The following is a 12,033-nucleotide window of genomic DNA, read 5'->3' as shown; positions in this document are numbered from 1 at the left end:
TGTCACATTTTGGTGCTTAGACCACCAAGGAAGTGGGAATATCTGGCACTAGAGTGACTGGCACAAAGATTCGATTCTGCAGAGCTTTTAACCAGGGTGGCATAGGCAGGTTGAAACAATCCCTGGCAGAAAAAAAAGCCTCTCTCTCGCCAAGGTCATGGGTTCAGTCCCCCGTATGGGCCATTGACTTAAGAGTTGGACACGATAATCCTTGTGGGTCCCTTCCAACTCGGAATAGTCTGTGATTCTGTGATTCCTGCTCCCTCTTTTTCTCCCTGCTCGACTCGTTCCCTCCTTCCTGCCTATGCATATCAAAGGCACGGCTGGTGGCAGTGTTTGGGTAATGCACCCAGTGTATAAAGTAACTAATTGGTAATGGAAGCTCCATGATTTTCTCCTGAAAATCTCACTGCTGTTTTGCTACTTACATTGCTATATCTCTTAATAGCTCTTAACAGCTGTTGATACTTACTGTGCCTTAGCTAGGTAATGATTGGTATGATTTTTGTTAACTCTTGAAAAGTAGAGCCAAATGCTATTTATCATTGTAACTATAGTCTTTTGAATGACTTCTTACCTTTTCCTAAAAAGTAGTTTGTTTGCTGGCCACAGCTGGATCCATTTAAGTATTTAAAGATACACTTGAAAGAACCAGAGTTCTTGTGAGAAACAGTAGCTTGCAAACACAGAACGTACTATGATGTATCATGGTGAGTAGCCATTTACTCTGAGGCTGAAATGGATGCCCTGATACTGGTTTCAGACTCTAGCTTATATTTGATTTGACTCACTTAGAAATGTAAAAATATTGCATTCATTCAGTACGAAAAACTTGTTTGTCTGGTGTCTTTCACGCAAATTCTGGGCTCAAAAGCTCTATGCAGAGTTTAAAAATACGCAGTGGGAGAAATAATAGGAGAGGAAGAGAGAAATTCAAAAGAGTGACAAGGGCACTGGAGTGTGTTTTTAAGTGCTGCATTCAGTATTGCCAACACCAAGTCTTCAAAATAAAGCACTAGACCCCCCAAAAGCAAGCACAGTTTTTAAAATAGCAAATCTTGGGTTCCTGTCATTTGCTTGCTACCATTACAGTGTTTAGGGTTCACACTTCCAAGGATTTTTATGAAGCTACAAGCAACTTCACTGATTTTATTTTTTATTTTTAATGAAACCGGAGTAAGGTCTTTGAGCTTTATACCACCACATGAAATTTGCCAGAATTTTGTCCTGTTTTTCTTACCTTGAAGAAGAAGAGTGAGGATTTTGTGGAGATTCCTGATAATCTAGGTTTCCACTGGGGAAATCCTAGGTCAATAACAAAGTGATCAGCCCTGTCTACTGTCCTTATTCCACTGCTAAATTGAATACTGTTTTATTTAACAAGACTTCAAACCCAGAATATTTCTAAAAACATGTTCTCTGCAGTAGTTAAGATCTCCACTATTAACCCTTGAAAGCCTAGGGAAACTTGTTGCCATTTTGATTTGCATTGTCACATGAAACAAAGGAAGAACTGGATGCTTCAGGTTCACCAGCAGCCAAAGATTTCCTCCTCATACCAAAGGTGTTGCAGTCACTATGTCCTTTTTCTGCACTGCCTTGCCCAACAGCACAGAGGCCCATGTTCATCTCCCAGGGTGTGTGCTCAGCTTGTGTCAGTGAGGACAGAAGCCATGCAGGCATGTATTGAGAGAATGAAACACAAAGACCATTCAGGTGACAAAGAAAAAAAACATGCTCAGAGTCTCTTTGAAAGCTACATTGCCAGCTAGAACTGAATAAGGGTGTACCATCTTTCAAACCACTTTTGCCCTTGAACAGTATGCTCGAGTACAGAAGTTGGAGTAGGGGAAGTTAGTTATGCTTCCTTGTGATAAAAGCTAATGTATAAGATAAGCCTTTGCTGTGAAGAAACCAGTCATGAAATTTGATTGCATTTGAAACTTGTTTGATCTTTTTCCCATGGAAGTATTTCTCCTCAACTGTAGTAATGGAGTTTCCAAAGGAATACATCCAAATGAGGGTTTTGCTTTGTTTGTTTGTTTTGTGGGGGTTTTTTTGGGTTTTGTTTCATTTTGTTTTGTTTTTTGTCTGGCAGTAGTTGATCTCTGTCTCAGCTGATGATCTTTCTCTGGTTTAAGCAAGCTGCTGCACAGGGTACTATTTTAACCTGACTGTACTTGTACTTGTCAGAGTCATTTAGTGACTTATACAAATATGTTTTAAATATCCCATGCAAATATAAATAAACACAGGAGCTTTCAAAAAACCCCACTGTATGATAAAGTCCTGTCTGGAGCTATCACAGGTACTTCATATCATGGAGTCTATTGCTTAAACTGACCATACTCCAACTTGATACTTGTCAGTCCTCCCCCGCAAATGGGTGTTAGTCCTTTCAGGAGGGCACCACACAATGTCTCAGCTCTGATGCTTTTCTTCTCTCACTTTCCCCTGAAATGCACCTATAGCCTCTTCTTAGATACCACTTTTTTTCCTGTGGCTGCTTGTGCTCTAGGGCAAACATTTGCTCACCATACCAGATATGTATCCTTCTTTATAAATTGTGGGAAGCAACAAACTTCATTTCTGCAAAATGAAGCCAGCCATGCATTTTTAGTCATTTAAAATTTATTATCCATTGCCCACATCCTTCTGGTAATCTTCTCCATAGAAGTTTCAACTTTTACTAATTTCTCTTGAACATGGGTGACTAAACTTATATGCAATATTCTAAGTGTGGTTACACCAGTGCAGCAGTATTAATATTTCTGTTTCTACATGGAATTATATAAACCAAATGATGATATAAATTTCCAAGAGCAGGACTTCTTCTTATAGCATGCTATTAAATGTCATTTCTGTTACTCTAGTCCAGAGCATCAGCAAGTTCTCCATCTGTAACATTAGCAAGTTCTCCATCTGTATTCAAATCTTACTTGAGGATTTATGGCAGATAGCTGTCTATATAATCCCATTTTACTATTAATTTTCATAGTGTTTTTTGACTCCATACCCCACATATCCTTTGGTCCATATTCTTCTTCCTTTAATTCCTTTAGCCCTTATGTTTTTCACATTTGTGTGATGGCAGTTGAGACATCCCCAGAGTTTAGCACAGAAACAGGCCAAATGTTATGCTGCTGATATGACTCAAACTGATAATTAGGAGAAGTTAGTGTAGTAGAAGTGTGCCAGAGCAAAGCTTTGGCACAAATCTTTCCTTTTAAGACATCTAGAATTGCTGATACTGTTTGACAGTTAATGGATATCTCATCCAGTCCAGGTAATGCACAGGGGAGATACCATAAGGAGGTTTGGAAGGCTGTTTCCACTTTCCTATTGATTAGTCTCTCATTTCTTTGGAACAGGTAGTTGAGAAAATTCATTCCAGGATGTGTCACTAAGGCAGCCAGTTCGTGAGTTTACTTCTGACAGCAAACTATATCTAATCCTTTAGATAAAAGGAAACAATTACACTGTAGGGCAATTGTCAAAATTGACATTCCATGCTAATGTAGGAGAAAAACCCATCAAGTTCTAGCTGTCTGCTGGGTGGATTTATTGCACCCTAGACCACCACTGGTTGTAGAAGCCTGTATAAATCCAGGAATGAACAGAGTTTGCTACTCACCAGTTTTACTTTGACCTCTCTTACCTCGCGTAAGAGATACTTCAGTGGCAGTAATATACGGAGGCAGTCCTACTCAGTACTGTTTGTGTTGAGCACTGTAATAATTGGTTTAATGAGTGTATTGAGACAGTCAATGGCTTTTTTGTTTGTTCACTTTATTACCAGGGTCTTTTCACCTTATTCACTTGATGTTTGATGACTACGTATTGTACCTGCTAGAATCACTCCATTGTCAGGAGAAAGCTAATGAGTTAATGAGGGCAATGAAAGGAGAAGGAAGCACAGGTGAGTTAGTTCTTTTATCTGTCATTTGTTATTTTATTCCACTGGTTTCTCTATTTTCTATGTGAGGACATTTCTTTATCCTTATCTAACCCACTGAGGCTTGTCTAGAAGCAAAGGGGTTTTCATTTCTATTGTGATGTGAAATAAATCATTTGAGAGGTGTCCCTGGTTAATACATTCTGTAGGAGACCTGCCCACTTCCTACTGTCACTCTGAATGTCTGAAACCCCATTCCTAAGCACGCATTTGATGTTTCAGTAAGAATTTTTTGTACTGTACCTTTTACCTTAGTTAATCTGCCTAAGCCAAAATTGCATTTCAGTGGATCCAGTGTTAATAAAGTCACTGATATCAGTGGATTTGTACCAGTCTAAATAAGAGGAAGAGATAGCAGAAGTGAGAAAAGACAAACCCCTAAGCTATTTTTTCTGGTACACTTATGTTCTGAGTGTCTGTACAGAAGGAGATTCTGAGTCCTGCCCCACTTTGCACTGCCTTGTCAGAACAGAAGGAAGCAGAGGCAGCCTTTAGTCTTTCTACTCTGGGCAACACCTTGTCATGAGAGTTACAGTAATTTCCCTTCCTTGCATCTCACATTACTTTTGGCAAGGTAAACCTCTCTGTCACCTCTGGAAAGCTTCATTCTCCATTTTAGCTGTGGCTTAATTTGTCACCCTGTAGATTTATGGGAAGAAGACCATTTCAGTGGTTAGAGTAATATCTTCTATGTGGTTAAAGACTTGAATTTAATTCATTGCCATAGCCTCTTGGGTTTTGACAAATAAGTTGCTTATCCTTGTATATTTTCTACATACCTTTAGCAGCTAAAACCATTTAGAATATCATTGTCTTTAATCAACAAAGAAAGAAGATCATGACCAAAAGCTACTGGAATCCCCTGGATATTCCAATGTTCCTGGAGATTCCTGTTTCTTTCCAGTGTCTCCAGAAGCTGTAGGAGTGCCTAACTCAGGGTGGACTCCTAATGTTAGATATGTAATCGTACGTTACAGGAATAGAAGCCCTAAGCTGTCCATGCACGAGCTTCCTATCTATACAATAGTAAAACCAGTACTTTCCTGTGAGAGGCCTTATGAAGGTACACTGAGAGTTGTAATGCTGAATGTTACAGAAGTATTTCTTTCAAAGATTTGTGGCTCCTGCTATTTATTTCTGGAAATACATTCTACAGAGTTTAACCATTTGCATTAATTTCTTGAAGTTTCTTAGTGTTCCTTGAGTACACCTTTAGCCATGTTTTCTGATTTCTCTCTCATTCTGCAGCAGAAATACAAGAAGAAATTATTCTGAGTGAAGCAGCTCCTCCAACCTCATCCCCAGCGCCGTTCTCCCCAGCTAAATCCACCACCTTAGTGGAGGTGCCCTCTGCCCCATCACCCATCAGCAATCAGTCCCCAGAGTATGGTGGCATAACAGCTACTACAGGTAGGTAGCCTTATGGCAGCTAAATCTGCTTGAAGGTGGCTTTTGCACTTGGTCACACAAAATTGAGTCTGAGAACATGGTGTACTGGATTGCAAGATATTAGAAGCCTTCCCAAACCTGAAATGTGTTCTCACTGTATCCAAACATGATGTGCAGTCTACCAGGAAAAAGATGTGATGTTTGAATGTTTTATGTCCTTGAAGGAATCAAGCCACATATTTACTGAGATTTTCAAAATCCCAGATCACTACCAATTCAGGTAAAGAAAGTAAAGTGCGTATCTTCTAACATTTTTAACACCCAAATATGTTTAATTAGCTGTGTAAGTTTCTCTTGGGAATGTTTTACATATCACCAATAAATTTCATCTGTCAATGTTAGAGACTAAGAATTACATGTTTGAAGCCTACTTTCACTTTCGTACTCCATTATGGCAACCCATGAGGTTGCTCTGTTCTAGTGGGCCCACAGATTAACAAAATCTGCATGTAAAGGTAGCTTTAAACTTGTGACTAGGATTGACAGAAAACAACGAGCATAAAATTAGCTTCTTGTTTGGGCTGTATAAATGGCCATCATCCTCTGTACTGTAATGTAAAACTCATTACTTTTTGGATGTGGGCAGGACAGTCTGCACATATGATCAAAAGACAGAGTGTTCTTAATTCATGGAAAGAAAGGCAGAAATGTGAAGGATTTTTAGAAGGCATTTCAGGCAGTGAAATTCCAGCTTTGCTGCTTCTCAGTGAAAAGGGTGTATAATCAGAATGTGGAAACTATCACTCTTGTGATGTACTAGAAAAGTTACAAAATCTTCTTGAGAGAATGTCATAAAGTGATGATTTACCACACTAGAGAATTTGGCAGTGGCTGTAGAACTAATCAATCTTTCTGAAAAATGTTTTCATGTTTTCAAAGGCACCACAGGGAAGCACAATGCATAGTTGTGGTGGAAAGAGATTTTAAAACATTTGTTCCTACATCAAAACTTAAGGCTTTCTCACTGCTGGAGACAATACAGTATTTAGAAGGGAAATAGGATGGTATTACCCCCAGGACAGTTAGACAAGAGACATGATTCCCAGACATGGGAGGTGATCACACAGCTTTAGATCAGGCTACAGTGGAGGTGGTGTATATCTTTGACTCTTGTTGAAACACTGATTTTGCAGATAACTTGCTCTGTAGGCATTGTGGTCCCATGAGATTGTTGTGATGTTAGTTCCAGTTCCAGAACTTAATATGATACAGGGCTGTACCCAGAAGTAAGTAACAGAAAAGAAAGGAACATTGTGCTCTCCACAGGACTCCTCACAGGGCCATTGATAGGAATGAAGATTTGAAGGACTTGTGTTTAGGCTGCAGATACCATAACTCTATGTGCCTATCATATAACAGTTTATTTAATGTTTCTTTAATAGATTTTTGTCACCTATCTGTGCTTCCACTTTCAGCTTACTTGACTTAGGCACGTATCTAGACAGACCTGGGAACTGTGTAGATCTTATGTATCTCCCCTGAATCCCATCAGTAATGCATGAGAATGGCCTCACACAAGCATTACAAATGCAATTTCTTTTCATCTTGTCCATTATTTTATTACAGTCTGTTTTATTTGCTCCCTCTAATTTTTTTATCAAATCACACAATGATTTAGGTTGGAAGGGAACTTAAAAATCATCTAGTTCCCACCACCCTGCCATGGGCATGGACACCATCCAATAGACCAGGTTGCTCAGAGCCCCATCCAGCAGGGCCTTGAACATTTCCAGGGATGGGGCATCTACAGCTTCTCTGAGCAACTTTTTCCAGTGCCTCACCACTCTTACAGTAAAGAATTTTTCCTAATATCTAATCTAAAGTTACTGTCTTTCAGTTTGAAGCCATTCCCCCTTGTCCCGTAAAAAGTCCCTCTCCATCTTTCTTGTAGGCTCCTTTAAGGTACTGGAAGTCTGCAATTAGGTCATCCTGAAGCCTTCTCTTTTCCAGGCTGAACAATCCAAATTTTCTCAGCCTTTCCTCATAGGTATTCTATCCCTCTAAACATCTTGGTGACCGTCCTCTGGACTCACTCCAACAGGTCTGTGTCCTTCCCCAGAGGTGGATGCAGCATTCCAATTGAGGTCTCACCAGAGCAGAGTAGAGGGGCAGAATCACCTCCCTTGCCCTGCTGGCCTCACTGCTTATGATGCAGCCCAGGACAAAATTAGCTTTCTGGACTGCCAGCTCACATGGCTGGGTCATGTCCAGCCTCTCACCCACCAGCATCCCCAAATCCTTCTTGGAAGGGCTGTTCTCAATTCTGTTCATCCCCTGACCTGTGTTGATGCTGAGGGTTGCCCCAACCCAGGTGCAATACCTTGCACTTGATCTTGTTTAATCTCATGAGTTTCTCATGGACCCACTTCCCAAGCTTGTCCAGGTTCCTGTGGATGACATCCTATGCTTCAGGTGTGTCAACTGCACCACTCAGCTTGGCGTCATCTGCAAATTTGCAGAGGATGCCCTCAATCACTTTATCAACGTCATTAAGATACTGAATAACACTGGTCCCAGTAAAGACCCCTGAGGGACACCACTTGTCACTCATGTCCGTCAGGACTCAGAGCTGTTGACCCCTACCCTCTAGATGCAACTGTTCAGTCACTTTCTTATCCATCTAGCAATCCATTTACCAAATCCATCTCTCTCCAATTTACAGAGAAGGATGATGTGGGGGACCATGCCAAAGGCTTTACAGAAAGACAAACGACAGAGAAATTACATGTGTAACCTTTCCCTTCTCCGCTGATATAGTCACTCCATCATAGAAGATCACTAGGTTGGTCAGGCAGCACTTATCCTTGGTGAAGTTGTACTGGTTGTCCCAAAAAACCTTCCTGCCCTCCATGTGTCTGAGCATACCTTCTAGGAGAAAGTGTTCCATGATCTTCCCAGGCACAGAGGCGAGGCTGACAGGTCCATAGTTCTCAGGGTCCTCCTTTTTATCCTTTTTAAAGTTGAGTACAATGTTTCCCCTTTTTCAGTCACCTGGGGCTTCACTTGACTGCCATGACTTTTCAAAAATCAGGGAGAGTGGCTTGGCAACTACATCAGCCAATTCCCTCAGGACTCTGGGATGCCTCTAACTGGGTCCCATAGGCTTCTGTACATTCAAGTTCCTCAGGTGGTCTTGAACCTGATCTTTACTTACCAATGTAAGTATGCAAATAAGTCCTGGTAAAGCCAAGGTCTGCCAGTGTGAAGTCTCAGACCAGAAAAAAGATGGTTTGGGGACAATGGTGGAAGGGCCTACTCCCACAGTACAGGCAGTAGAACTTGATGTAGTTTTTCCCATAACAAAACTTTTTAGGCAAGAAAGCTATTTCTGATTATTTTACTTCTTTTTTTTTTCCAGCTCTTAATTTTCAGGTTGTTTTAAAACCTTTTGTTCAATTGAATTGGATTTTACTCTTACTGTCTGGTGCAGTCTCACTTTTGCAAGTGTGAAAATCATCTTTGTGTAGCACGAGCCAAATTTGTCATTGCAAGTAGTGGTCTAGTTAAGGTGAAATGAGTATATGGCTATTTCATGGTCTTAATTTGGGCATTAGTAATACCTCTGTTTCCCATGTTCACCATGTAGATGGATTGATTACCTTTTTAGTTTGCTAACCATTGCATCATGGAATGCACTGTTCATTCACACAAAGCAATACAAAATAACAGCCATGCCTCAGATATAGGAAATTGCTATACTTCAGAATGCAAGTGCTGAAGATGTATTGCATATAATAAAACTATTTTATATACAGATCTATGGCATTAAAAGGTAGATTATTTTGGAACAGAAACCTCTACTCTGGAAAGGTATATTTAAAGTATTGATTTTCTTATGTGTCTTTCATGAGGTAGACGTAAAACACTGCAAATGCTTTGCAGATCTTGAGAATTAGTCCCATTGGTTATCATTAGCACTCCTCCCTGTTTTAAGTCATCATTAACTCTTTCTTGCCTTTGGCATTAGCAATAAAAGTTAAATATTAAACATGAATTTTAACCTTTTTGCCTTCAGCAAGTGATCAGTGCAAAACCAGCAAATTAAACTGTTGCAATTACATAATACTGAGCAAAAGAAAGGTAAATCCTATGTGTAGCATTCTGTGGTAGAACATCTGGCATGACACAGCTAACATTTTATTTAAAACTTTATGTTTGGTTACTAGACATTTAAAAGTCTAATTAGTCTCCATCCTTTCTGAATCACAAAGGCCAGATTAATGATTGTCCAAACTCCAACAATATTGCAATAAAAGGGATAGCTGTGTGGCTGATTATGCTGTTTTCTCTTAAAACCCCTCTTAAAGCTTTAATTACTCATTTGCCAATGCAATTGTTTTTAGACAACACAGATTGAATTCTGAATTGTAAGTAGTTCCTAATATGTTAGTAAACTATGTAGTTTACTGTTCCGTTTCAAAAACCCTATGTGTGAAATAAGTCTTCAGGTCAGCAATGGTCAATGAAGGTCATTGTTCTTCCAAGTCTAGGCTAGGTATTAAAGGTCTGGGGGTACTTGAATAGACCTACCACCTCACATATCTGTGTGTATAAGTCAAGCAAATCTCTGGGTCTTTTTCTTAAAGCTTCAGCTCTTGGACTCATGAGGATTTAAGAACATCAGCTCTGGTTCAACAATGAGAGTTTAATTCTCATAGATGCAGAGTGTAAAAGTCAAAGCTTCCAATTTGTAAAGGCAATTTTCCCCTTCAGATGGAAGGGCTTGAGTTTTTCTGAAGCTGGTAGGTAAGGTAATATGTTCATTGTATGGGGACAGAATGGGGGTCTGACTCCAGTTTTCTGATTGCTTGAGGCTGACAGTACTGCTTCCTATCAGACATAACACACAGTGCTGTGAGGGTCTCAGCTGGGCCTTCATGGTAATTTACTCCATCATAAAGCAGATATAAAATGCAGCTTCATGAAGCAACTTTTGGGTTTTTTCTGCACTGGTGTACATGGTGGCATCAATAACAACAGGGCTCTTCTTAGATTAATGGCAGTTCCATTTATATTTGGCTCCCCTACAGGTCAGATGGTCTCTTGCTTGGTATCCTCAAAATCACTTTAAAAAAAAAAAAAGAGAGACAAAAGAAGAAAGGAGTGATAATAAATGGACTTCCTTATTTTAATCAAACCCTGCATGTTCAGAACACAAAGCAGAGCAAATTGTTGCTCAATCACTATTGTTTTTGCTTATTTCAAAAAAGCAGTTCTGTTGGGTTCAGTCATATCTAAAAGAGACTTCACGTCCTGGAGTTTAGTTCTGCAACCAGATGAAGAAATTAATCAGAGGACTGGGACATAGGCAGGTATTAAAAAGCTAACTATGAAAACCTTTCAGACTTATCTCATTCCTCCATTTCCACCCACAACAACACTGCCAGTATCCTTGTTGATCTGATACATACTTACACATGGTCTGCAAAACTGTTGTCATCCTCTATTTTTCCTCTCTGTCTTTGTGTCTAGGTCATTAAAAAGAATGGTATCTTTTCCACAAAGGCAGAGACTTGTGACAACCATAGATTTCCCAGAACATTCTGGAAAAGATATTTTAAATATTTTCTGTCATTCTGTAAATCCAGAGTAAAACCCAATGTACTTTTGATTTAAACCATAACCTGCAAAAGAAAGGGAGTATTCCTTAGGGCAGCTGCATGAGGTACTATCTTGTAGTACCTCAGATAGTTCTTTTAGGAGAATCAAAGATATTCACAACTCTTCCAGTGCAAAACAAACTTTCTGTATTTGTTTCTGTGATGTCTGGAGAAGCACAAGGCTTGTTAGACTCCAACCACTTATTTTGAAGTTGAACTGAGGTGGCTGCCAGATAGATTTGAATGCCAAAAATGGCATTTCTCATCCAAAGAAGGAGTTTGACTTCCCACAGGGAGCACAAGAAACAACTTGATGTCCGGGACTCTAAGTTTCCTCAGACTGTGACAAGATCCCTACTATTAAAAAAAAAAAAAAAAGAAAAAGGAAAGGAGATTGTCACAGTGTCTGGGGCCATTGAAATCAACATATTACATAAAATGCAAAGGATCTTTTGTCCCTGTTATTACTGCTTCATGTTAGAGCTAGGAAGGTTGTGAGATTTTTGTATCAGTGGCCAATATTTTTCTGGGAAAAAATTAAAATCAAGTCTAAGTAAAACTTCTCTTTTATGGTAAAGTGAAAAAAATTTAAAAAATCCCCCAAACAACAACATTACCTAAAATAAGTATTTGGGTTTTTCCACCCTCTTTGTTGTCCTTCTTTCTTTCTTCTTTGTTTTTGCCTTTTGAATTTAGGCCTGTTTTGAAACAAAGATTCAAATATTCTTTTGGAAGATAACACTAGGAAATCATGTTGACCTTTTGAAATTGAAATGTTTCATAAAAATATTCTGTAGACAATTTGTTGATATTTTCAAAACAGTTTTTCTCTTGTTTTCAAATGAAGCTATTTGGTGACTGCATAAGTAGTTTTGGTGCCTTCCACATAAACTCTTTTAGCAAAGGCAGGCTTACTTAAAAATTTTCTTCAGCTCCAGGAACCATGACTGCCTATATCCACAGTAACAGTGATGGGCCAGCTTCGGGTCTTGGGGATCACAGTGGTCCTCTGCAGTGGAAGGACATCAA

At 39.4% G+C, this 12,033-nt stretch overlaps 1 protein-coding gene across 2 annotated transcripts in view; it reads left to right on the top strand.

Moving 5' to 3' along the window:
• Nucleotides 1-12,033, top strand: part of RFX4 (regulatory factor X4) — an 88,988-nt gene that overhangs the window by 63,285 nt on the left and 13,670 nt on the right. The window contains exons 14-15 of one of the 2 annotated variants that reach the window (XM_071549751.1): nt 3,800-3,919; nt 5,207-5,365. In XM_071549751.1, coding sequence (XP_071405852.1) covers nt 3,800-3,919; nt 5,207-5,365 — 279 coding nt within the window. Of the gene's footprint in view, nt 1-3,799; nt 3,920-5,203; nt 5,366-12,033 lie in introns of both variants that reach the window. The other variant, XM_071549750.1, reaches the window with a different exon arrangement.

The sequence above is a fragment of the Pithys albifrons genome, chromosome 3 (genome assembly GCF_047495875.1).
Source record: "Pithys albifrons albifrons isolate INPA30051 chromosome 3, PitAlb_v1, whole genome shotgun sequence".
Taxonomy (NCBI): domain Eukaryota; kingdom Metazoa; phylum Chordata; class Aves; order Passeriformes; family Thamnophilidae; genus Pithys; species Pithys albifrons.
This window is presented reverse-complemented; position numbering and strand designations above follow the sequence as displayed.